Source organism: Drosophila willistoni, chromosome 3R (assembly GCF_018902025.1).
Source record: "Drosophila willistoni isolate 14030-0811.24 chromosome 3R, UCI_dwil_1.1, whole genome shotgun sequence".
NCBI lineage: Eukaryota > Metazoa > Arthropoda > Insecta > Diptera > Drosophilidae > Drosophila > Drosophila willistoni.
This window is the reverse complement of record NC_061086.1, coordinates 14,458,335-14,484,199: the sequence shown is the minus strand read 5'-3', so window position 1 is coordinate 14,484,199 and position 25,865 is coordinate 14,458,335. Positions and strand designations below refer to the sequence as shown.

General features: G+C 33.1%; 1 protein-coding gene and 2 long non-coding RNA genes across 4 annotated transcripts; 2 read left to right on the top strand and 1 right to left on the bottom strand.

Moving 5' to 3' along the window:
* The first annotated feature begins 5,365 nt into the window (after positions 1-5,365).
* LOC6650884 (Kv channel-interacting protein 1) lies at positions 5,366-22,984 on the top strand. The gene is made up of 5 exons (XM_002073925.4): positions 5,366-5,584; positions 21,216-21,285; positions 21,442-21,512; positions 21,580-21,774; positions 22,266-22,984. Exons 1-5 carry the CDS (start codon positions 5,429-5,431, stop codon positions 22,392-22,394), a joined length of 621 nt encoding a protein of 206 aa, XP_002073961.1. The 5' UTR covers positions 5,366-5,428; the 3' UTR covers positions 22,395-22,984.
* On the bottom strand, positions 13,477-14,277 carry LOC124460709. Its single transcript, XR_006954725.1, has 2 exons — positions 13,858-14,277; positions 13,477-13,767 (listed from the first exon to the last, which is right to left on the bottom strand). It is a non-coding gene; the product is annotated as an uncharacterized LOC124460709 (long non-coding RNA).
* On the top strand, positions 20,167-20,748 carry LOC124460710. Of its 2 annotated transcripts, none has more exons than XR_006954727.1 (2): positions 20,167-20,388; positions 20,450-20,748. It is a non-coding gene; the product is annotated as an uncharacterized LOC124460710 (long non-coding RNA). The 2 variants fall into 2 exon arrangements; XR_006954726.1 differs by having other exon boundaries at positions 20,441-20,748.
* Positions 22,985-25,865: the final 2,881 nt, after the last annotated feature.

The window sequence follows — 25,865 nt, the reverse complement described above, 5'->3', positions numbered from 1 at the left end:
CGCAATTTACACAAAATCAAAGAGTCATTTCTTTGTTATCATGCATAATATCATACTCTTTGGATATGGTTCCAAAATGAGTAAAAGAACCAAAAAGTATGCTATAGGGATTCGAAAAATTTGCAACTTGTTAATTTTAAAGTATTATTGTAATTTTATGCATCTAACAAATTGTTTATTAGTAATGTTGGCAAACAACAGCTATTTTTCTTAAACAAGAAATTCTACAATTCGTTAAAAATGTCGAAAAACAATTTTTAACTTTATATAGTATACTTTTGGGTGCCTATTTTCCAACCCTATATCCCTTAATTTCACAAAATCTGGAAGTGATGAACAAAAACTGAATATGCAGTCAGAAACAGCGTACCCGAATAAGTTAAAAACACCTCTCAGGTTAACGTCACCAAAAATCATGTTGGCCTGTGTAATTAATAAATACATCAAATTAGAGCTCAACTTTCAATCAAATATTTCACATAGTTAAATACCATTTAATACATTTGCTTGAATTTAGAACGGTAATTATCTAATCATTTTGACATTGTTTATATTTCATTAGCTATTCTAATGAAATTTGTTCAATAAGGTAAATGAAACGTGATATTGCCACAATTTCTAATTACAAATAATGTAGTTTTAATTTTCTCAGTTTCTCATGAAAATCTAATTGTTCCAAATGCATTTTATCGTTGGTTTGGCATCATCTGACACATTAATAATGCATTAATATCAATCTAACTATTTTAGTCTCAACCTACCTGTCTGTTGAGTCCGATGATGAGAGGCTTATCTAACCAGAATCCCCAGATGACACATGTCAGCATCAGTTATCAGAGAAGCCAAACGAGAAAAGCCTGGTCAAGTTGAGCAAAAAGAAAATTTATAATCAGTTGCAATTGCAAATGCAATTTGCAACTCGAGTTTATCTCGAACATGTTGACGTCAGTGATTTTTCTTGGCTCAACGATTTGTGGTTCATTATTTGGCAATTCCTTTTGCGGTTTTGTGCAGATTGAAATGTATTGAAAGTACCAAAAGTCATAAATCAAGGTGGTCAAAACGAACAAAGGAACTCACAAAAAAATATACTATTCTAATTGGCGTAGATTTATCGTCTGTCTAGGATTTTAGTGGGCCCGAACAAGATATATGCTCAGTGTCTAACCTTGTAATGTGCGCCAACAAAAAAAAATAGATAAAAATAATTCAATTCTTGTAATTGGCATGCCAAAATAGAGAGAGAAAGAGTGTACACGGAATAAAGAAAAAATCCAACTACAGAGCAAACTATGAACAAAAAATTTAGCCGCAATTTAATAATGCTCTCGGAAACGCAACAAAAATGCGGTTTTTCCCTGCGGTTGCGTGTCGGTGGTTCTGGGCTTGGTATATACTCTAACTGGGTGTCGCTTTTCCGACTGTCTGTCCCTCTGTCCCTCTGTCCGACGGTCTGTTTGTCTGTCTGTATGTGTATCTCTTTGTGAATGTGGCCTGCCTCTGTTCTCTATCTATTTAGATAGTTGGTTTAGTTTTAGTTTTGGTTGCCTTTCAAGCGTGATGGCACTCCTCGGTTTTCCATGTCCATGAAAATGGCATGAAAACAGCAGGAAATGACAGAAGACACAATGGTGAAGCTCATAGAGTGCAGGCAACAGTGGTTCCGTTTGGAGTCTCTTTTATCTCATTAGTTTGAGAGGTAACGAAAATATGTAGAAACTATTTACTTGGAAACTATTAATATATCAAGGACTAGAACGAAACAAAAACTGGCCTCAATAACATTTCTAATCTAAAATACTAATACTTAATATTACAAAGCGGAAGAAAGTAGTGTAAGAAAGTATTGGATACTCTATTTATGCATGAAAATATTATTTATTACTATTAATTACTATTTGCCACATCATTTATTCTAGCAAGTGTCCAACTGTAGTTTCAGGCCCACTTTATAAGCCATTGATAGCAATTATACTTAATGACTGTGAGAGAAAGGGGAATACAGAATAACATTTCGTATATTTGCACAACAAACCTTGCTATTCCAATTGTCCTTCTATATGTACATATATAGAAATGTTATTGATTCCCATTCGCTTTTTCATTTCTTTTATGCACTATCAATGTATTTATTTGGCAAATACCTAATGGCACTTTAGGATATCTGAACCACGGTTGACAATTTCATTTAGTTGTGGGCGGCCATCATGCGCACCCTATTGACTTGGTGTCCTTTTTTTTTTTATTTTTCGTTTCATTCGAGTGGCATTGCATGACTGCATGCAAGAAAGCCCCGGCCAACTCGAAGTCGAGTTAGTCGTCCAGCCTTGTCCTTCAAGTTGGCTGTTTGGCTGTTGGCTGTTGGCTGTTGGCTGCTGTTGTCGTGTTTCTATTTGAGAAAGTGAAAAAAGGAATGACATGCACATACAGAATACACCCAGATATATATATATATACACACTTACACAACCACAACACAATTAGACAAATGAATAAACATACATAGATACATACACACACACACACACACATGCAATTGCAATTTGCATATTTGGCTGGCACTTTAAAACCCACTTTAAATGCATTGTTCTGGGCCTGAGGCAAATATTTGTCTTTATTGGCTTCGTTTGACAATTGCAAATTGGTTCTAATACGGATTTTGGGCATTAACGACGATTTACGCCTTTGACCTCATTTAATATTTAATTAGCTATATGAAAAGTGTTGCCTGACTGCCTAGTGCAAGCGGAAGCACATGTCGTATACGTGATATTTGACAAACATGTTACATGCACACCCGCATACACACACACACACATGCACTCACACACATTGGACTCAAACTGCATTTGCAAGTTAAATGGCTATGCGAGTAGCGAAATAGAAACGCGTTCAAGAAGGTTAAGAGGGTGAGTGAAGGGGGGAGAGCCTGAGTTTTGCTAGTTAGTTGAATTGGCCATGCCGGGGCGTTCGACATAGCTTCCGCTGTTTAAATGGTATAAAAATGTTGTTAAAATGCAGGCGGGGCATTTCAGTATGGTCTCGTTTCTGATTTGTGCAGAATAGAGTCATGAAATTAGTTAGTTGGCTGCTGCTCTTGGTGTTGGGGCTTAAAGGAGACATTGTATTTGCTTTTTATGGCTCTTTTTTAATGGACTCTAGACCCTAAATGGTTCAACTTCATGATGAGCCAGTAGGTAGAGGCAAAGAAGTAGCGTAAGGGGATGCTGATGCTATTTATGCTAATGGAGGCATGCATTTACACAGTGGCTTTTGGTTTTTGTGTACAAACAAAGTAGGTAACACAGCATTGGGGGGGGGGGGTGGTTTTAAAAAGGGTTAATTGGATAACTTTATAGTCAAATTCGAATGTAAATATTTTGAACCATAAGCTGCATTTATTCGGGTTGCCGAAACATGTTTATAAACTAATTGACAGAGAGCTGAATTTCTTCACATTACAAATTTTTATAATCGAAGCAAAAAACAGAAACAATCCACTAATACTAATCCCCAAACCTGTAAACAACATCTTAATTGTAAAACATTTTCTTTGATTTATCCTGAATTATATTTTATTTAATATAAATGGACAAGTTTTAGTAATTTTTCACTTGGCAATCCCTAAAACATTTACTTAGATAAATAACAACAGATTTTCTACATAATTTATTCAGTGAAAACTCGCAAACTTTTTTATTGCACGAATAGTTGGAATCTCGTTTTCTCGGCACCCAATTTCCATTCAATTTGTTCTCTCTCACAAATGGATACGCAGCAAAAAGGACTCACAGGTTCTGTCTGACTATCATTTGGCTGCCATCACTTCCGACGTCATGGCTATTTCTCAGTCGGAATTGATTAAGCAGAAGATAGAATCAAATAAAAAATAAAAGAAAAAAAAACAAATTTATAAAAGAGAGAGCAAAAAAAAGAAAATAGGTCACAACGCCGGAAATAGCTTTGACAAGTGCCTAAAGTCGTGCGGACAAGAAGTGTATGCAAAATATTCTATATATATGAAGGCTTACCTACCTACCTATACATATATTTCTCAATTTGCTGCATTAATTTCCGTTTCTTGCACTTTCCGAAAGGCTTTAGAATCTCAAGTCTACTGTCAAACGGCAGCAGGTTGACATTGAGGATAACTAAAGAGTGGGGAAGCGGTCGGCGGAGCGGGATGAGGCGAAATGTGCGGTGCTTAAAAGGTTTTTAGCTTTTCTGCAATTTAAATTAGAAGCAAAAATTTTGCAGCTACTTGAGTCTGCCTATTTTTGCGAATAAATAAATGATTAGTGCCGAAAGTGAATAGGCAGGACGAAGGACATGAAAATTTTCCAATTATTCAATGTTCAAGCCAAAATTTAGACTCGAGACAAATAAACAAACATTTAAATAATTTATTCGTTCTTAATTATCTGGTATTGAAGTGAAGAGAAGTCTTAAGGTTATTTGAATTGCAAGACTGTGGCATTCAAGGACCTCAAATTCCAAAAAGTATTTTGCTGAATACCTTGTACTTAACTTTTAAAACTTGTTTTCTTAACTTGTAGTCGATTGAGACGATCAGACTTATTTTGACAGCTTTATAAAAACTTGCATAGAGTCCTGGAAACTTGGATTTCATCTAAGATAAACACCTTACTGATTGTTGCAGCTGCAATCTGTTGGCAGACAGCAAATTGCACAAAAAAAAACAAAATAAATATTCTCATCATCGTGTTTTATGTGGAATGCATGCAAAGTGCTCATTAATCTCATCTGGCGGCTACACAAAACGACCTTAAAACCCATTCAGGCGTAATAGAGCGAGATGGAGAGTGTAAAAATAAACGCTGCATACGTTAAGGCGGTGTGCATAACTCGATTTCGTCTCTGATTTATGGTATGCAATAATAATCTGAATTTTCAAGTAGCAGCTATGAGTTGCACTTCCGCCACACAAATGATGAAGCCGAGCGGCCACATTTTCTATCCTTCTTCACCATCTTCTTTTTTATTCAATTTGCTTTTGCCTTGGCTGCACACCCACACACAGACACTAATGTACATGTATGTATACTCTGGTAAATCTCAGTATCTCTCTCTGTTTCTCATTCTCTAACTTTCGAACATTTTCTATTTTGTTTTGCAGCCATGGTTGCCTCATTAGCAACTTAGTGCACTGGCTAGAGAATGCCGTGAAAAAGGAAACCGTAACCGCCGAAAAGGATACCACGAAAAGAATATATATATATATAAATAGAACAAAAAAACAAAACGTACCGAAAACACCAAGGATAAACTCTACTTTTTTTGTGAGCCAGCGAATTTAAGCAAATGGAAATTGATATTAAAAAGGAGATTAGAACATCTTCATAAAAATCAGAAAACAAATTAATATTTATCCAACAACAAGAATCAGAAATACCATCAAACAACCAAAATGGCCTCGCCACCAGAAAGTCCCATCGAGGAGGTGGTCTATGAATTGGAACACACACGCGTGCCTAAACCCATACCTGTTGCCCTGGAGGATCTGTGCCGCCAAACCAAATTCACTAAGCAGGAAATTCGCGTCATGTATAGAGGATTTAAAACGGTAAATTGATAAATAATTATGAATATGTTAAGAGTTTACTATAGCCATACTAAGGCAAACTTGAACTTTAACTTTAACCGGCAATAACACGCACTTAGTAGCTTCAAATACTTGACACGAGTTTTGAATTTCATTGCCAAATTGGTTGTTCTTCTCTATTTGCTCATGTCCAGCCATTCATTAAGAGCCAGACCAGAGCTGACTATCTCTCGTACTTACTTATTCCAGCATCCAAACTGTGTACTTATCTCTGTTCATGCGAAAAGTCAAAAAAAATAAAAATGTGGGTCAATAGATGAGATGCGAATCAACAGCAAATTGATAGTTTTCCCAGATTCAACTTTGTTGTTTGCTTAAGATGCTTTAGTTCTTCTAACAAGTTCATTTTAAATTTTTGTTTTTTTTTTAGTTTCTACTTGAGTTACATACATATGTAATTTATACAGAAAAGCTAAAATATTAGCTAAACACAGCTTAGATATGTTTCATACTTATATTTAATATATTTCATTAAAATCAATCTATTTCTTTATCATACCAATGAAGGAAAAGAAAATAACTGTTGAGGATTTTCGAATTTATTTACTTAAAAACAAAAAACAAAAAAAGTTCACTTATAAAATGTCATCTTTGTGGTGACATAACAGATATATAGGAAATAAGGAGTTGTTTGACCTATAAAAACGTTACTACCAAGTCATGAGTAATCGCATGAGTATATAGGAAGCGATATGCATTAAAAACTAACTATTATACATTTATTACAAGTTTTTAACTGCGTTAGTTCCAACTAATTAGTTCCAGTTACATAAAATACAAAAAATTTTACTATAAATAAATATTCTTGATTCGCTTAAATCAGTTAACTAAAAATGAAGTTCCTCTACGGATTAGTCGCCATAATTGTTGGGCTCATGGTTCTGGGCCAATCTGAGGCACGTTTCCCCACAAGACCACCAAGGCCACCAACCCGTGATCCAAGGGGAGGATAATAATGGACACTAGTTATATTAATCCAGTAAAGATGTCGATTATTGGTTATTAAACGACTTTTTTCTGTCCATTTTTATTAAAAACTTTTTCAAAAAGAACACATTTTCGTTTAAATTTTCTTAGTACACCATTTTATTTTTTTACAAGGTTATTTCATTCGTATCCATCTCAAACTGATCCTGAGCCAGCAATATCTTCGTTCATTTTAACATAGTCTTGAAACCTCACATCACTGATGTCAACTACTTGTATTATTGATGGTTCTTTAGCATTCATAATTATTTCCGAATTGTCCTGATCCCGAATTTGATACCATATGATCTTGAACTACCGCGTTGTAGCAATGATTTTTCGTTCGAATTACCGAGTTTCAATTGAATGGACACAATTCGAAATATAAAGAGATTTTGTAATGTTCTCGTGGTATCTTTGAAATAATGAGAGGCTTTAAATATTGCAGGTTTGAATTATGGAACGTCGACTGTAGCATTCTTTGCATAATAACAAAAAGGACTAAAATATACACTTGACATATTTGTCCTGTAATGAAATTAATCTATTGGTGATAGTAGATGTACGTTTGTAGTTTTTCTTTTTCATTAAAAGAAAACATTTATAATACCAGAGCTAAAGATTTTTCGAATAGTTTTTTTTTTTAGCAAATAACGGGTGAAAAAGTGGTGAAGTTTTCTATTCATCATAAATTTTCACAAAATTAAATAAATACAAATCTCTAATATATATATATATATATGTATTATAAATATTAATACATAGTCTCATTTCCCTGTTTTCAATGACGTAACATATTTTATAATGCAACTATATATAATTACTTACAATTACTTATGGAAATTAGCTGTACTTCATCTTAATGAAAGATCGATATGCTGATAAATGTATAAGGTCAATACTTCTACGGCAACGCTTTAAAATAGCGTACAATAATTACTTAGTTTCGTTTACCTAACAAGGAATACAATTTTTCAATAAATACTTTTGCTCCACAAGTCTACAGCTCAATCTATTCAAAATGCACTTCTTCTCGGGCTTGGTGGCTATAATTGTTGGTCTAATGGTTCTTGGCCAGTCTGATGCTGGGACAACCCGTATAACCAGGCCATGGTTGGTAACACGACGACCTGGAAGCTAAAAGTTTTGTCCAATAAAATTTCGAATTCATTGAATATAATAAAACTTTTAATTCATTGAATATATGTAGATACATATATGGTATTTAATTTCACTTCGAAACATTTCAGAAATCCAAAGGAGAATTTAGAGTTGCATCATAGTGAAAAAGAAATTAAACGAGAACCAAGTCCAATATCTACTCATCTTCTGTCCTTGTCAAGAAAGAGTTTCCTCTCTTCCGCCTCTATTGAAGAGGCATAAGCTAGTTCCATATTTATCGATTTGATGTATGTCATTTTTATAGAATTGTAATGACTTTGGAAATTTAATTAGTTCCATTTACCTGACATTAGCATTAGGTTTTCCCTTAAATACTTTCGTGTTGCATCGATCAGTAAACTTGAGATGCAAATCTTATATGGCTTAGTCGTCATCATTGTTGGCCTCATGGTCATTGGCCAGTCGGTTGGTCTATTTAAAAACCGAAGACAATACACAACAAGGATTTACACTGCACCCCGAACAATACCCACACGGCGTCACGGATAAAATTATATACCAGTAACATATATCTAGTAAAAATTGAAATTTATTGGTACTATTGGTTTCATATTTCTTTTCTATTAAAAAATTTTTCAATAAATAATCTCTACAAGTAAATTCAAGATGTAACTGCTGTTGGTATGATAGGTTTTTTTCCTATAAAAATCTATTGTTTATATTATATATAGCATTTCATTTCACTTAGAGACATTCCAGAGTTTTTTTTAGAAAACTTGGTAAATCAAAAGAAATAAGTTAGAATTAATTTTAGTTAGTATAGGATAAAGCTGTAAAAAAAATAGTTAGGTTATTTTTTTAAGCATTAGCAACTAAGAGCTTCGGCTTACTTAGACTAACGTGTCATTCTAGCCGGGATCATCGTTGTTCAATTGCCTAAATGACTGTGACACTTAGACAAGTTACAAGTTACAAATTTGGAGTTGCATAAAAATGGAAAAGAAATTAGACAGAAAGGTAGTCTAATATGTACTTGTTAGTTAATATCCACTTAGGAAAATATAATCCTCTCTTCTGGCTCTATTCAAGATATACAGTAACTGTTTATATTATGTTTTCTTTAAGATTAACAACTAGATCCGTTTCCATCCTTTTTTTCTCCAGAGTATTAACCCTTCGTTGACACTGTTTTAACATCCTTCTAGGATAGCTATCGATTTGTGCTTTCATGTAGCTTTTTGATTCTCTATCGATTTCTGAAAAAAATCTTTTTTAAAAACTGCGATTTAAAAATGTACACCTTGCTTTGTACACCTGGGAGTCTTTATGCAGTTTCATTCGTTTGTATGGGCATATACATTGCAAATTCACATTTATCTTTTATCATCAAAGATGTATATTTAAGCAAAATAAAAGAATAAAAACATTTTGGTTTGCGAAAAATGATTCAAACAAAAATTAAGCCAACTCCATAGGAAAAAGCGTGTAGTTTTTGGGTTTTTTGCTGACTTATTCTACTTTCATGATGTTTTATAGCTTTACCAACTGATAACTCGGTTTTTCGTGTAAAAACAAACAAATTAGTAATTTGAATTTCTCATCGAATGAAATACAATGTTTTAAAATATACTACGTAGTACCTAATCAGGGAACAATAGGTTATACGTGTCCCTTGTGCTGGATGAAGCATAATTGTAGTATATAGGAAACAGTGCCAATTTGATATACATATGTACTTTTTTATAGAATTGAATTAAGCATAATTGTAACATATAGGAAATAGTGACGATTTGATACATTTGTATATGTACTTTTTTATAGAATTGTTTGACTTAGGTAATGTAATTAGTTCCATGTATCTGACATTACCATTAGATTTTCCTATAAATACTCTTGGGTCGCATCGATCAGAAAACTCAAGATGCGATTCATCAGTTGCTTAGTCGTCATCATTCTTGGCCTCATGGCCATTGGCCAGTCTTTTGGCCTACCTGTTCCACGGAACCCATTCCCAAAAATGCCACCACAACCAAATAAACCAGATAGGCCTAGATATCCAAATAATCCACCTCGAGCAGACCCACGTAGAACCCATCCACGTCCATCACAACGACCACATCATGGATAAAAAAAAAATAACAGTCACATTCAACCACTGAAGTGCCAAATTTTTGGAAATTTATTGTTTCAAATGAGTTTTAATTATAAAATATTGAAATAAACAGATGTGTAATGAAATATCGTTTAAAAGAACAGATTTCCATAATTCAATGAAACTTAAAAGGCATTGATTACAAATGGTATTTCATATCTCTTCGAGACATTTCAGAAAAGCAAGACAAAAAATATAAGGACATATAACTTTTTGAACATTTTCATATAATTTGGTAGATAAAAAAAAAAAAGATCTATTATTTTAAGTTTCATTAAACGGAAAGCGGGCCCAAAATCTACGCGTTTTCTATCCGATTAAGAGAAGTATTCTTTTTTTTCCGCCTCTAATATAGATTAACATCATTGGTTGATTATATTAATTCTGGTTAGAAGTGTTTAACGGATAAAAGGATGCATTGCCTACCATATCAAGTATATATATTCTTGATAAGCATGACGAGTCAATTCATATATCCATGTACGCCCATCCGGACGTCTGGATCAACGCAAACTCGTCCTAGACCGTAAGAGCTGACGCGTTTGCCCTAAAATTTAATATTATAAATATTATACACCTAGACCGCGCTTTGCGTTGGGGTTCCCAAAAAACACGACGCAAACTTAAACAACGCAAAGTGAATAAAGATTTTCTATAGGCAACCATAGAAAGATCAAAGATAGGTTCCCGGGCTGTGAAAATACTAATTTTATTGCATTAATTGCAGCTACCGCCTGAGATACCTTAAAACTTCTCTCATTGTCAGGATCGTTCTCCATTGTTTCGTCAATCAAGCCCATCGCTTTTGAAATTTGTTTATAAGTTAAACACTATTCTACGAACATTTCTACTAAACCGTCCCCGAGTTTTGATAGCAAGACGCAATTATAAACAGAAGTAGGTAAGCTAGCCGTCAATGTTAAAAAACGTAAAACTGCCAAAAATTCAAAGGCAATGTTGGTAAAAGTTGATATTGGCGTTACAATGGCTGATTTAGAAAAAAAAAGTTAAACACTCGAATTCAAAAAAATGAAGTAAGTAAGTCGTCTCGCCGACTTTGGTATACCATACACCAGTAAAGCAAATATTTCAAGCATTTTCACATGCTTCTTACAAGCATATCTTAGTATCTCGCTCACTCAATCATACGAGCACCCTAGCGCCCCCACCAGCCAACGGCCAACTCCGGCCTTATGGAAAAACGTTTATATGCATAACTCGACTGTTTTTTATCCGATTTTGATCAAATTTGGTATTTTGATAGATATTAGTATTAAATTTAAGTGTGCCAAATTTGATTGCATGAGGTAAAAAAATACGGGAGATAATCAAGTTTTTCAAATTACGGGGGCGGAAAAGGGCGTGGCAAAATTTTTATACATACAAAATGTGTGCATTTACTAAGCGAATATACATACCAAATATGGTGTCTCTAGCTGGAATAGTTTTTAAGATAAACGCTTTTTTTAAATTGCGGGGGCGGGAAGGGGCGTGGCAAAAATTTGAAATAAACTTGATCACTCTACATACTACACGAGTCTACATAAAAAATTTGGTGGCTCTAGCTCTTATAGTCTCCGAGATCTAGGTGTTCATACGGACAGACGGACAGACGGACGGACGGACGGACGGACGGACAGACGGACATGGCTAGATCGACTCGGTTGTTGATCCTGATCAAGAATATATATACTTTGTGGGGTCGGAGATGCTTCCTTCTGCCTGTTACATACATTTTGGCGACTTTAATATACCATTTCACCCTATGGGTGTATGGTATAAAAACGCAACAACGAGAATATAACGACGCACAGTAAAAATTAGTACTAATAAAGCAGCGCCGCAACTTTGAAAAAACGCAAAACGAAACGACGCAAAGCGAGGTCTAGGTGTGTTATATCCTATAATGTCCTATAAATTTACGATAAAATAGCATGCTACATTGCTACATTGCTTCAGCCTTCTTACAAAATATTACATTATGCGTGTCACTTGAGTTGGGTAAAGCCTAATTGTAGTAAATGTGAAATAATCCCTATTTGAAGACTTTTATAAAGTAATTAGTTCCATTTACCTAACATTGCCAATAAGATTTCCTATAAATACTCTTAGGTCGCATCGATCGGTAAACTCAAGATGCAGCTCTTCTATGGCTTAGTCGTCGTAATTGTTGGCCTCATGGTCATTGGCCAGTCTGTTGGTCTACCAAGAGCCTAAAGACCCCCACGACCAGACACTAAGCCTAAGCCGTACCCTTCACCGCGTACGATACCACCCATCTATCGTCCAGGATAGAAATAAACGAAATACCAGATGCATTTATCCAAAACAGATCCAAATTTATTGGTACTCTTGGTTTCATACTTTATTACTATTAAAAAATTAAAAAAAAAAAAATTTCTGTGTATTCTATTAATCCTTGCATTCGGTTTTCAATAAATAGTCAGTCTCACTTTTCATTTTCAGTTCCACGAGAATACGACCACGTGGAAGCTAGGTGTTTTTTGGGTCCGAATTTTTGAATCTATTGAGTGTTTAAAATATTAAATGATTTGAAAGCTTTGAGGGGAAATAACTACTAATATTTTATATGAAAATGTGAATTAAATAATCTTTGAAAAGAACTCTTGTATATGGGTTTGCTTCACAGCTTTTTGCTGCTGCTCAGAATCATCAATGATCAAATTTAATTTTAGGGAGAAGAAATAGCTGATCTGCTGATTCATCAGTTTCGTAAGTTATCGAATGAGGCTCCAGCTTCCTTAGCTGACACCTCTGCCAAAGGCTCTGATGTATTGTCCTTATCCTTATCGCTGTATTTTCATCCAAAACCATCGGTTAGTGATGCCCAATTTCGCTGATGTCAATGGTTTTTGATAGTTTTTCATCATCCATATCTAATACAAATTTCTAATTTGCTAGCCCGGGAGGAAATTTGCTCATTTAAATTGTTGAAATTAACAAAAGTTGACTGTATCCATTCTTTAATTGGAGATTACCAGCATTAGTTTGTATTGCGTTGTCTTTTTTAGCAGCAACTGGTTAAATTTTCATATTTTTGAACCTTTTAATTTTCAGGAGAAAAGGAACTTAAAAGTTATATTTTACGTAGTACGTAGGCTTATTGTAGTATATAGGAAATGTAGAATTACAATGATATTAGTAATTAGTTCCATTTACCTAACATTAGCATCAGGTTTTCCTATAAATACTCTCATGTCGCATCTATCAGTAAACTCAAGATGCGATTCTTGTACGGCTTAGTTGTCATCATTGTTGGCCTCATGGTCATTGGCCAGTCCTATGGTCTAGCCCAAAGACGTCCACCACGACCTCGACCACGACCACAACCTACAAGGCCGGTGCATCCACCGCCAACACCTGTACCTGCTGGCGGATAAGAATAGACACGATATGATGTAAAATTTTATGTTCAGTTTCTATTAAAAAAATATTTAAAAGAACATATGTCTATGTATTCAATTTTTCAATAAATAGACAGTCTCACTTTTCATTTTCAATCCCACAAGAATACGACCACGTGGAAACTAGGTGTTTTGTTCCAACAAAAAATCGAATCTGTTGAGTGTTTAAAATATTAAATGGTTTAAAATTTAATTTTTGAAAAAATAACTGCAAGTGTTTTATATTTTAATAATGTGAATTAAATAATCTTTAAAAAGAACTCATGTATAAATTAAATTTTAAGGCTGATCTGTTGATTCATCCAAGTTATCAAATGAGGCTACAGCTTCCTTAGCTGACATCTCTGCCAATGGCTCTGATGTATCGTCCTTATCTTTATCGTTGTATTTTCATCCAAAACCATCGGTTAGTGATTCCCAATTTCGCTGATGTCAATAGTTTTTGATGGTTTTTCATCATCCATATATAATACAAATTTCTAGTTTGTTAGCACCGAAAGAAACTTTACTCATTTATCAAAACTCAATTAACAAAAGTTGACTGTATTCATTCTTTAATTATAGATTACCAGCATTAGTTTGTATTGCGTTCTCTTTTTTATCAGCAACTGGTTAAATTTTCATAATTTTTAACCTTTTAATTTTCTCCTACTTAAAAGTTATATTTTATGCGTTTTACTTGAGTTGTATGTAGGCTAATTGTAGTATATAGGAAATGTAGAATTACAATGACTTTAGTAATTAGTTCCATTTACCTAACATTAGCATCAGGTTTTCCTATAAATACTCTCATGTCGCATCGATCAGTAAACTCAAGATGCAATTCTTGTACGGCTTAGTTGTCATCATTGTTGGCCTCATGGTCATTGGCCAGTCCTATGGTCTAGCCCAAAGACGTCCACCACGACCTACAAGGCCGGTGCATCCACCGCCAACACCTGTACCTGCTGGCGGATAAGAATAGACACGATATGATATAAAATTTCATGTTCAGTTTCTATTAAAAAAATATTTAAAAGAACAAATGTCTATGTATTCTATTAATCACTTTTCATTTTCAATCCCACAAGAAAACGATCACGTGGAAGCTGGTTATTTTTTTCCAACAAAAATTCGAATTTATTGAGTGTTTAAAATATTAAATGGTTTGAAAGTTTTAAGAGAAAATAACTGCAAGTGTTTTATATTTTGAATTAACGATAGTCGACTGTATCCATTCTTTAATTTCCCAATTAGAGATTACCAGCATTACTTTGTATTGTGTTCTCTTTTTTTATCACTTGTATGTAATATAGAGTTGCAAAGACTTTAGTAATTTGTTCCATTTACCTAACATTAGCATCAGGTTTTCCTATTAATACTCTTAGGTCGCGTCTATCAGTAAACTTGAGATGCGATTCTTGTACGGCTTAGTTGTCATAATTGCTGGCCTCATGGTCATTGGACAGTCCTATGGTCTACCAAAAGCCCAAAGACCACCATTCCCTCCACTGCCAACAGCTCCACGTGTTCGCAGATAAAAGTAGAGACGTTATTATGTGAAATTTCATGTTCAGTTTCTATCAAAAAAATATTTTAAAAAACAGATGTCTATTCTTTCTTTTATTTCCCATTTAGAGATTACCAGCATTAGTTTGTATTGTGTTCTCTTGTATATCAGCAACTAGTTAAATTTCATATTTTTGAAGCTTTTAACTTTCTCCTACATAAAAGTTATACGTTAAGCGATTTACTCGAGATGTATGTAGGCTGATTGTAGTATATAGGAAATATAGATGACTTTAATAATTAGTTCCATTTACATAACATAAGCATCAGGTTTTCCTATAAATACTCTCATGTCGCATCGATCAGTAAACTCAAGATGCGATTCTTGTACGGCTTAGTCGTCATCATTGTTGGCCTCATGGTGCTTGGCCAGACCTATGGTCTACCGAAAGCCAAAAGATTTCCACCACGACCTTCACGACCTCCATACCCTCCACCGCCAACACCTGCACCTGCTGGCGGAAAAAAATAGACACTATATGATGTAAAATTTCATGTTCAGTTTCTATCAGAAGAATATTTCAAAGAGCATTCTAGGTTTCCAACTCAATTCTGCTAAAATTATTAACAAAAACAACTTTGTCTAATAAAGAGACCAACCGATGTGCAAATTACCGATTGCGATGAAATTTCTGTCACTCGTTGGTACGACCAACCAATAGAAAGAGGCATTCTCAATAGAAAAACTTAATGCATTATGCATGATCTGGTTCTGTATACACTGTATCTGTTCATATCTTGCATTAACGGCTCAAGCTGCATAATGCCTCGATTTGGCATATATGGCATATATATATATATAAACACCTTGCAAAACGCTTCTTTCTTCCTGATACCTACATTATACATATATACTTAAACTTTGAACTTGTACTTTATATATTAGTTGAATTTACTAGTAAAAAGCGTAACGGAACCAATTACATATTTAATATTAAAAAATGCATTTGCTTAAGTGGGCTGTATCTAATCTGTTTAGAAATTTGTTTCATTTACACAACAGTCAGTGAGGTCTCCTATATATACTCTCGTACTATTTGGATCAGGTAATTCAAGATGAAATTCTTATCCGGATTAGTCGCCATTGTTGGTTTCTTGGCTGTGAGTAGAGTAAATTACCGTCCGGTAATTACCCGATCATAATTATGGATTTTCTTCCATTCAATTAAAAACCCATTCAGGAAATAACACCTCAAGTTGTTTGCATTTTTAATGAATGGGTCAAAAAGAAATTCTTTACAGTGGCAATAAAAAATTTGAACATTGATTTTTGGTTCTTGTTTCAATTTGGTTAGTGTACTGAGACTTTAAAACATATTTTTAAAATAGACAGAAAGTTAATTGAATTCCTCGCCAAATGAAATATTTGCATAAGAGTTTGATAACTTGTTTGTTTATCAAAGGAAGATGTCCCTATAAACAATTAATTAATTAATAAGAAAGTTTATTTCAGCCCCCCGTTCATTATCATTGTTGGCCTAACGAATTGCAAATAATTTTTTATTTAATGAATTTTATATACAAATATCAATTCTAGTATTTGGTGCGTCAGAAAAGTGAATTTAATTATGCGACACATCAATGTCACATCATAATGGCATGGTAGGATCCTCTCTGGATTAGTTGCTATCATTTTTGGAACTACATTTAAAAAATTATTTAAAATAATAAAATAAAAATCCAAACACTAGTGTTTATCATAAATTCTACTTAGTCGAGGGGAACCCCAATGACACTGACATTAAAAAGGTTGATTGTCTTGGATCGTATTTCGGTTTTAGTCTCTTGGCATCTTCATTCAACAAGATACGACTCTTCAATTGGATCGAAATGCTGATATTTGAGGAATATATACCAATTTTTACCACGAGTCGAAATATTGGTCCAAATCCATTTATGATACATGAACTCAACTACAAAAACAATATATATACATATATATATGGTATATATAATACATGTACAAAAATGTTTGGTTTCCATGCTATTATTCAAATTTATTTTTTTGGTTTAGCAATTTTTCAAGCCATTTCTTTGCACTTTAAACCTAAAAAAGAAGAAACGGTAGCTGAAGTTTTTAAAAACTTAATTTGGAATTCTCAAAGGTTGTAAGTTTCAAATTGTTGATCAGTGAAATAATGTAAATACATGAAATTTCAAATTGACTATGAAATACAAGTGCATAAGTGTGCTTTATGTAATTGCAATTTGTGCGGTAATTCGTTTCATTTGCCTAATAGTTATTCAGATTTCCTATAAATACTTAAAGTTGTGTGTGGATCAAATAAGTCAAGATGAAATTCTTATCCGGATTAGTCGCCATCATTGTTGGTCTCATGGTTTTGGGACAGTCTTCAGCTGTTGTCACCCTCAAAACTAGATCGCCGGTACCAGGAAAATAAAAATTGATTCTTCTTGTCTTCGTCCAGTAAAGAAGAGAATTTATTGCTAATAATGGTTTTTATCCCATTCTATTAAAAAACTATTTAGCCGAGTACATCTCAAGTTGTTTGTATTTTTATCGGATGGGTCAAAATTTCAACATTGATTGTTGGTTCTTAAATTTTAATTTTGGGCGATTTTTCAATAATGTTTTTAAACAGTTTCAGTTTGTTAATACATATATAGCTTTTATTTGGTCAGTGTATTGAGGTCTAGAATCGGCAAACAAACACATTTTGGAACATTTTTAAAGTTGACAATACATCTTTTGGCTCTTATAAAAGATATTGGTCTAGTAAAATTAAGGAAAACTAATTTCAAATTTAGCTGCAGATTTAAATTTTCCGATTTTTGTAAGCATTTCTTTGGTTCTTCGACTTGGCATCATTTTATTTCACTAATTAATTGTAAAGTATTGTCTTCATAAACTATAAAAGAAAGTCAATTGAATTTCGCGTTGTTTCATTTTATTCGTATGAAAGTATGATAGATTTCGACAGTTTTGTTTTTTATCGGAGGACTATATTTGAATCACATTAATCAATTAATAAAAAAAAAATTATTTTTCTGGCCCATTTTTGATGATCGTTGGTCTCATTGTCCTACAAAAACCAAATGGAACAAGCCCACAATAAAAATATTTAAAATTTGCATTTGTAAAATCACAAATTCTTTTTAAAAACATATCACAATTTGATTTAATAAATTTAAATTACTTATTTCTATATACTAATCCTAATATTTGGTGCGACAGAAAAGAGAATTTAAAAATTTGACACAGGAATCAAAAGAGGCCAACTCCATGTTATTGTCAGAGATTTGTTTCTCGGCGTCAAAATGACTTTCCACTATTCTGGCTTGCCCCTTCCACTCCTCACGGATCATAGAAGTCGATATGCTGATAAGTAAAATTCTAGTCTTATTGTAGTAATGTAATTAAAAATATTTGGTGGAATCAGAAGTTCAAGGTAAGAGAACATAATGCCATTTTAATCCTATAATGATCCTCTCTGCCTTAGTCGCTATCATTATTGGTCTTGTGCTCAAAAAAGGATAAAAATGGAGACTTTAGCGATCAGCGACTGAAAAAAGGCCCTATAATAGCGTACATATTAGCTAGTACATGTTATTCTTGAAAATTATGCTCTACGATATTTGTTTGATTTAGCTGTACCAAAAATGAAAAAACTCTCTTGGATCGGTTTTAATCTCTTGGCATCAAAATGCTTATACTTATCACGGAAGGCAAATTAGTTGCCGAAATATTGGCCAAAATAATTTAAGCATGTGTGACAATATAATACATATACAAAAGTGGTATGTATTATTAAAATATGTTGGAAAAAGGTTTTTTATTTGGCTGAGTTATTTTTGCAGCTTATTTGGTGCAAAGATCTCAATTATTTTAAAAGGCAGAACGAAGTCGGTAATGCAAATACAGGAAATGGCACTTATGTAATTTCAATTTGTGCGGTAATTAGTTTCATTAGCCTAATAATTATTCAGATTTACTATAAATACTAAAAGTTGTGTGTGGATCAAGTAAGAGTCAAGATGAAATTCTTATCCGGATTAGTCGCCATCATTGCTGGTCTCATGGTTTTGGGACAGTCTTCAGCTGTTGTCACCCTCAAAACTAGATCGCCGGTGCCAGGAAAATAAAAATTGATTCTTCTTGTTTTCGCCCAGTAAAGAAGAGGATTTATTGCTAATAATGGTTTTTATCCCATTCGATTAAAAAACTAATTAGCCGAGTACATACCAATTTGTTTTCATTTTTAATTAGGGCATCAAAAATATCCAATTGGTTACATTCATTTTCTTTGATTTCAATAGTTTTTGACAAGTCAAAAGAATGGTGCGAAAGGATCGAATTTAATAATTAAACAATTTAGCTTTGTTCTTATTTTATCTTAAGTTAACCATAAAAAACCACAATTTCATATCAGAACAGCTAACTATTAATTGTTTCTAAGGCTTAATTTAAATGGTCCAGACTTTTTCTGTTCACAAAAACGCATCACTAGCATTGGCATCAGTACGACTTTTTACTATTATTCTTCCATCCCACAGCTCTTCACTGAAAACCAGACCAAGGCCGCCACAAAATCCGTCACAGTTTTCGGTGTATTCCGACACAATGACACAATAGTCGATTGATTAGTAGATCCATGTGACTCTGGTCTGTCAGATTAGTCCGGCTTTGACACTCTTCTAATTAGCCTACATACGACCTTGCGATTCTCAATGGCATGATTTTGTTTTCTTATTTCATTCAGAATAAATATCCTGTAGATATTAGTCCGTATCATTTTTAGTAAATGAATAGATTGTCAGTTTCCCAAGAAGTCATCTCTCTTACGAAAAATCGTTGAATGTATTATTTAGCAAACAGTTGTTTTTCTATAATTTTCTATAAATTTGGTAAAGTAAACTGTTTTAAAAGAAAGACGTGTTATTATGTTTGTTTTTTATTTATTTATTTTGTTTGTTCTGCAAACATATACCGTTGGAGATATTAGTTATTGCCCATTAGTTATGGACAAGTTGCAGCTTGTGCCAAACGATTAGATTATCCAGGACGCCATGGGGGACGCCACTTCCGGGTGGTGGTAAGATCAATTTGTTGGGACTGGCCCACAAACATTAGCCCCACAAGGAGGACGACAAAGCCGGCAAGGTAATTCATCTTGACTTAACTTTTGAGAACATTCGAATGGTTTTTATAGCAAAAGCAAGAGTTCATTAAAAGGTTTGAACTAATTGCAAATGTCATGGCTTAATTTTATTAGTTTTGCATAACAAATTATACTTCCTTAAAAATAATATAATATTACATTATTTACGATGTACTATTTCCTATATAGCAATTTTTGACATAACACATATTAATTATATAATAATCAGCATGTAATTGTGTCATATAACTAAAACATAATAAAATGTTCATGGCATCAGAAACCAAAGAAAAACTAAAAAATGTTCATTGAACTTTACCTGTATTGAGAAAATACATGTGAACACTTTGCTAGAGTTATATAAATGAATCAAAATTCTTTATGAAGGAAGTACTTATATATACATAAAAGAACGCCAAATTCTTTCACTGAGTGTGTAGAAAATAATCTTATAGTTAAGGTATTTTAATTGCAATTTCCTTAGCAATTCCAGTTCCAGTGTTGTCTTGTCATAAAGTTTTCCTATAAATACTCTTGTATCGCACTAAACATTTAACTAAAGATGAAGTTCCTATACGGATTAGTTGCTATCATTGTCGGTCTCATGGTTCTGGGCCAGTCACATGGCTCTGCTGAACCCCGAGCTAGACCCCCACCAAAGCCCAGGCCACCACCAAAGGGTTAGGATTGGAGATGAGTAATATTCGTCAAGTAAACAATCGAATTTGTTAATATTAATGGATGTATAGAGTCCTTTATTATTAAGAAAAGAATACATTTGGAACAGAGCAATTTAAAATGTTTTTCATATTTCATCACAGTGATTACATGATAATGGTTCTCTTGGCGGAGGATGAAAATCATCCTGTTTTTGGGAAGAATTGAAATTATTAATGACTGAAAACTAAAGCGTTGGTCTACCAAGCAAAGGTCTCCGGCCTGGTAACATTTACTTTATGTTTGGGTGAATTTAAGGTATTGGATTATTTGAAAAGTCTAGAGTGAAATTTATAAGAATGTTTTTAATAATTTGTTTTTATGATGTTTATGTCTCTTATTTGCGAATAATTCCATTGTTTTTGCAACTTTAGTTAGTCACTCAATAAATGAAAGTCTAAATGTTATTCCAAAAACGAAGTTTTGCTTTAATAACATTGGCCTAATCCTTTGCATGGGCATTGGAAGTATAGAGGAAGCTTTTATTTACATCATTTTCTAGCATTCTCTTATAATGTTTATATACTTTCCACTATTTTCAGGAATGTCCCGAGGGTGTGGTACATGAGGATTGTTTTAAGGATATTTATGCCAAATTCTTTCCACATGGCAGTAAGTATTTACGTTCAATGCCCGTTGGACAAAAGCAATTTATTATTGAAGTTACACCCACAAGATTGAAACCTTTCCTCTAATATATGTATTTTCTTTTCTTATGGGTCTTTTTTTTATTTATGTCTATAAATATATGTTTGTAATTTTTTCTAGATTCCAGTTTATATGCTCACTATGTGTTCAAAGCGTTCGATGTTAATTGCAATGGCGCCATTAGTTTTCGGGTAATTAGTTTTGTCTACATTGTTGATGATCATCATCATATCATATACACATTCATTTGCTTATTAGGATTTACTGGTCACGTTGTCCACACTGCTGCGGGGCTCAGTCTATGAACGGCTGCGCTGGACCTTCAAATTGTACGATTTGAATGGTGATGGTCGCATCAGTCGCGGCGAATTAAGTGAAATTGTATTGGCCATACACGAGCTTATGGGCAGAAGACCGCATCAACCTGAAGATGATCGCAAGGCGAGAGATCAGGTAATACATATATATACATATACCCACCAATGACCTTACCAAACCGAAATGACGGATAATTAAATGTCAAAAGTCTTTGTTTCTGACGGATAAAGAATCACTTTGTAGGCTTATTACAAAAATTATGTCCTTCACTTAAGCTCTTTCGTTATGATGACATGTTGCAGCAGTCATTCATGTTGCGTATGAGTAATTATAATTCCGCACACACTCACCCACACAAATGGGACCACTACAAGAACACACTCATGTGTATAAAAACAAGAGAAGATTCAGTATGGGAATTGCATGGAAAATGCAATGACCGGAAGCCTTGTATTGATACGTATATGAAGGTCTGTCTGTGCGTTGCTGTTAATGTGTGTCTGTGTGTTTCACGGAAATTTGATTATAAAATGAAAGGTCCTTTGCATAAATTTGGCCGCTTTTACAACTTGATGAAACATTTCGATGAATTTCATAATGAACGTTTTTTCCCTTTTTTGTGACAGGTGGATAGAGTTTTTCGCAAATTGGATTTGAATCAAGATGGAATTATAACGATAGAGGAATTTTTAGAGGCCTGTTTAAAGGACGATTTGGTAACACGTTCATTGCAAATGTTCGACAATGACCTTTGATGACAGGAAGACGACGACGAAGTGGCCGTAATACGCAATTCAAGGACTATAATATCGCTTATAGATCTATAAATTGAAAATAATATTAAAGTAAAGTAAGCAAAGTAATTGCAAATACAACAAAACAAAATGAAACACCACTGACAAAAAAATTGAAGTTAAACAAAAAATGAAACAGCGACAGCAACAGATTAAATGATTAAAACAAAACATACATATTAGCAATTAATATTAGTTTAGGCAAAAACCAAATATCGAGAAAACATGAATAAAATTTAACAGCGCAGCAGCAACAACAACAACAACAACAATACAAACAACAAAAAGGAATATGTAATTTTTTAAGCATATTATGAATTTAATCCTGCCGTCAAAAGCGAATTGGTCTTATATGTATATGTATTTACTATATACATACTTATAATATGTAGATATTTATTCACGAATATACATTTATGGAATGTATATTAAAGAATAAACTTTATTTTCAACAAAACAAAACTAAACCACCAACAAAATCAAACAAAGAAACCAAGAAACACTTAACAGGAATTGGTATCAAGAATTTACTTTAATTGCATTTTCATTTCTTTTTTCAAATTTGATACAAAACTATTTATTATTAGTTTGTAATTTTTTGAATTTAATTTTAAAGTCTATTTCAAAGATTCATCGGCTTTGTAAACGAAAAAAGAAAACTTAACAACATTTTCCACAAAATTTTAAGCGATTACATTTTTCCAGTCAATTAAAAACGCATATTTTAAAAACTTAATTTTGTTGTCTACCAAGAAAAAATTGCATATAATTGAACATAAATTTGATTTAACCAAGTTAAAAAATATTATTATATATGTATATTTAATGCAGTAACAACCACCGATATGTAAAAACCAAATGAACACTAAAAATTAAAAAAACCGATGTTAACTTTTGTGCACCGAAAATGATATGCCCTTGTAATTAATTTGAGTCACTTCTGTGTCTTTTATAAGTTCTGAAATAAGCAGTTCCATAATAATTTAATTACTCTAATACATTTGCTTTTAAAATCTGTAAAGCAATTGCTGTTCGTTCAATGTTTAATCATAATTTTAACACTAGATAATATCGTCTGTTGCCAGCAATTTTGCAACTTTAATGCAGGAGTATAAAAAGGGAATAGCACTCGACAATTATAGTTTATTTTAAAAATTTATGAACATTAAACATGCCTTTTCAATTAAATTAAATTTTTATTTAATTGCATCAACACAGAGACAGCCTGACATACATACATACACATTTACACATGCACATACAGACGTAGGTGAAGTAAACAAGCAAAAACTTTTAACATGTCATAATTTATTAACGCTTCACTTGCGTTTAACGTTCAAGTACCTACATCCATGATGATTTTTCTCTTTCATCCAAGGTAAACGAGCAAAGTGAAATAGGAAAATAGCAATAAAAAACAAAACACATACATACATATACATTTGCATATAGAAAGTAAAAGTAAAACCAACTATAAAAACTCCATTAATTGAGCAATTTGTATGTTTATCCATTGTTTCAAAGGTATGATAATATTTTGTAAAATAGCATAGTCAAGACAATCAATGTGGTTTGATAATTAAATCTTTAAGTTTTGCATACACACACACACACACACACACACACAATGACACATAATTGCTCTTCCATGGCCATGGATGGCATAAGGTTAAAATATCAAAGAAGCTAACTTCGGCTATGACGAAGTTTATATACCCTTGCAGTATACTTGGCAATAATATTTTTCCTTTTTGAAATTTCTTTCCCTGCAACTCAATTCATTAATACACAAACAAAATATTATTTCTCTTTTTACCACAAGTTTTTCTTCTTCCATCATTTTCTAAGCAAAGCACGGCACGCATACACATACAGTTCATGTAGCGTTGCGTCTGTGTGTGTATGCGTGTGCTCTGTTGATTTGATGATGGCAGTAGTAGGCAGCAAGCAGCGCTGCCGGCAGCGTTTGAACCGATTTATATTGACTGTAACTTGTGTTCTATTTATCGGATCAGATTCAAATTTTGGCATCTGAGATTTTATATCTATTACTATCATATTGGTAAATTTCATGGGGATACTCCAATTTTTGCAAAAATGTTTCTTCTAGAGCTATATGATATAGTGGTCCGATCCCAAAGATTTTCATACTTTATCTCACCCGGGTAAAAAAAAGCTCCCAAAAAAAATTTCATCCCGATAGCTCTTAAGATGGCTGAGTAAAACGCGTACGCACCGACGGACAGACGGACAGACGGTCAGACGGTCAGACGGACAGACGGACATGGCTATATCGACTTAGCTTCTCATGCTGATCAAGAATATATATACTTTATGGGGTCGGAAACGTCTCCTTCTGTGCGTTACAAACATCTGACCAATTTTATAATACCCTCTGCAAGGGTATAAAAATATGACAGCCCGCAAAAAGTATGCTATACTTTTTCTTTTAAGCTCTAAGGCATAAAAATGCAATTTAGAAAGAGATACATCAAAACACACAAAGAAACTCCATCTAAAAAGCACAAAAACAAAAAAATATTTTCGGAAAACTTGTCTAAAATTCTTTAAAATGTATTCGAAATATTTTTTATAAAGTTACGTTTAAATCCTTATTCCTATTAAGCCAAGGTTCCATCAAATGCCACTATACATAACAAATTTGTCCTTAGTTTGTGTAAAACTTTAAAGAAATGAAACGGCTTCAAGGGAAAATTTTCATCTGATGGTTTCAATTGATTTCAAAAGTCTTTGTTGTGTTTTTTCTTTTCTTCTTCTTCTGCCCAAAACAAACCCGATTTGCAAGGCACTTGCAAAATAAAACTTATGCGACCTATGTAATTGATAAACCACCCAAAAACTAAGAACTTCTCTAATCTAATTAAGAGCGATTTATGCGAATGTTAACCTAAACTGTCCAACAAGAATAAAAATAAATCATTAAAAAATGAATTACGAACATTAAATTACCTAAATGTCTAACTAGTCAAAAAAAAACAAGAATAAAAGAAAACTAAATAAAATGAAATTGAAACGCTTAAAACCTACATATAAACATTAAAAAAGAAAAATGAAATCCACATGGAAAACATTTATTTAACTATTTCCAAAAAAAAAAACCAAATAATAATAATTTTTAGCAGCTAAATGTTTAGTATGTATTTGAATTTGTGTAAATGTCTAATTCTATGGCTATTCGTAACTAAAAGAAAAACAAGTTTTAAGTCACATGTTTGTTAGTTAGTTCTAAAAATCAAAACAACAAAAAAAAACAAAAGCCTAAAATAAAAACAAAATCCAAATAGGAATCGAAAGATTATTCTTAAATCCAAATTGAACTTGAAAAGTGTAGAAACCTAATTCGTATTTTAGTTGAAAAACTGACAAAACAAAAAAAAACCAAAACAAAAAAAAAATGCAAATTGAATTCAA

Excerpts from the sequence above, each read along its gene's own strand:
- LOC6650884 (XM_002073925.4), top strand. The coding sequence starts at position 5,429 with ATGGCCTCGCCACCAGAAAGTCCCATCGAGGAGGTGGTCTATGAATTG. Across the intron at positions 5,585-21,215 it reads TGTATAGAGGATTTAAAACG|GAATGTCCCGAGGGTGTGGT; the intron begins GTAAATTGATAA and ends CACTATTTTCAG. Across the intron at positions 21,286-21,441 it reads CAAATTCTTTCCACATGGCA|ATTCCAGTTTATATGCTCAC; the intron begins GTAAGTATTTAC and ends AATTTTTTCTAG.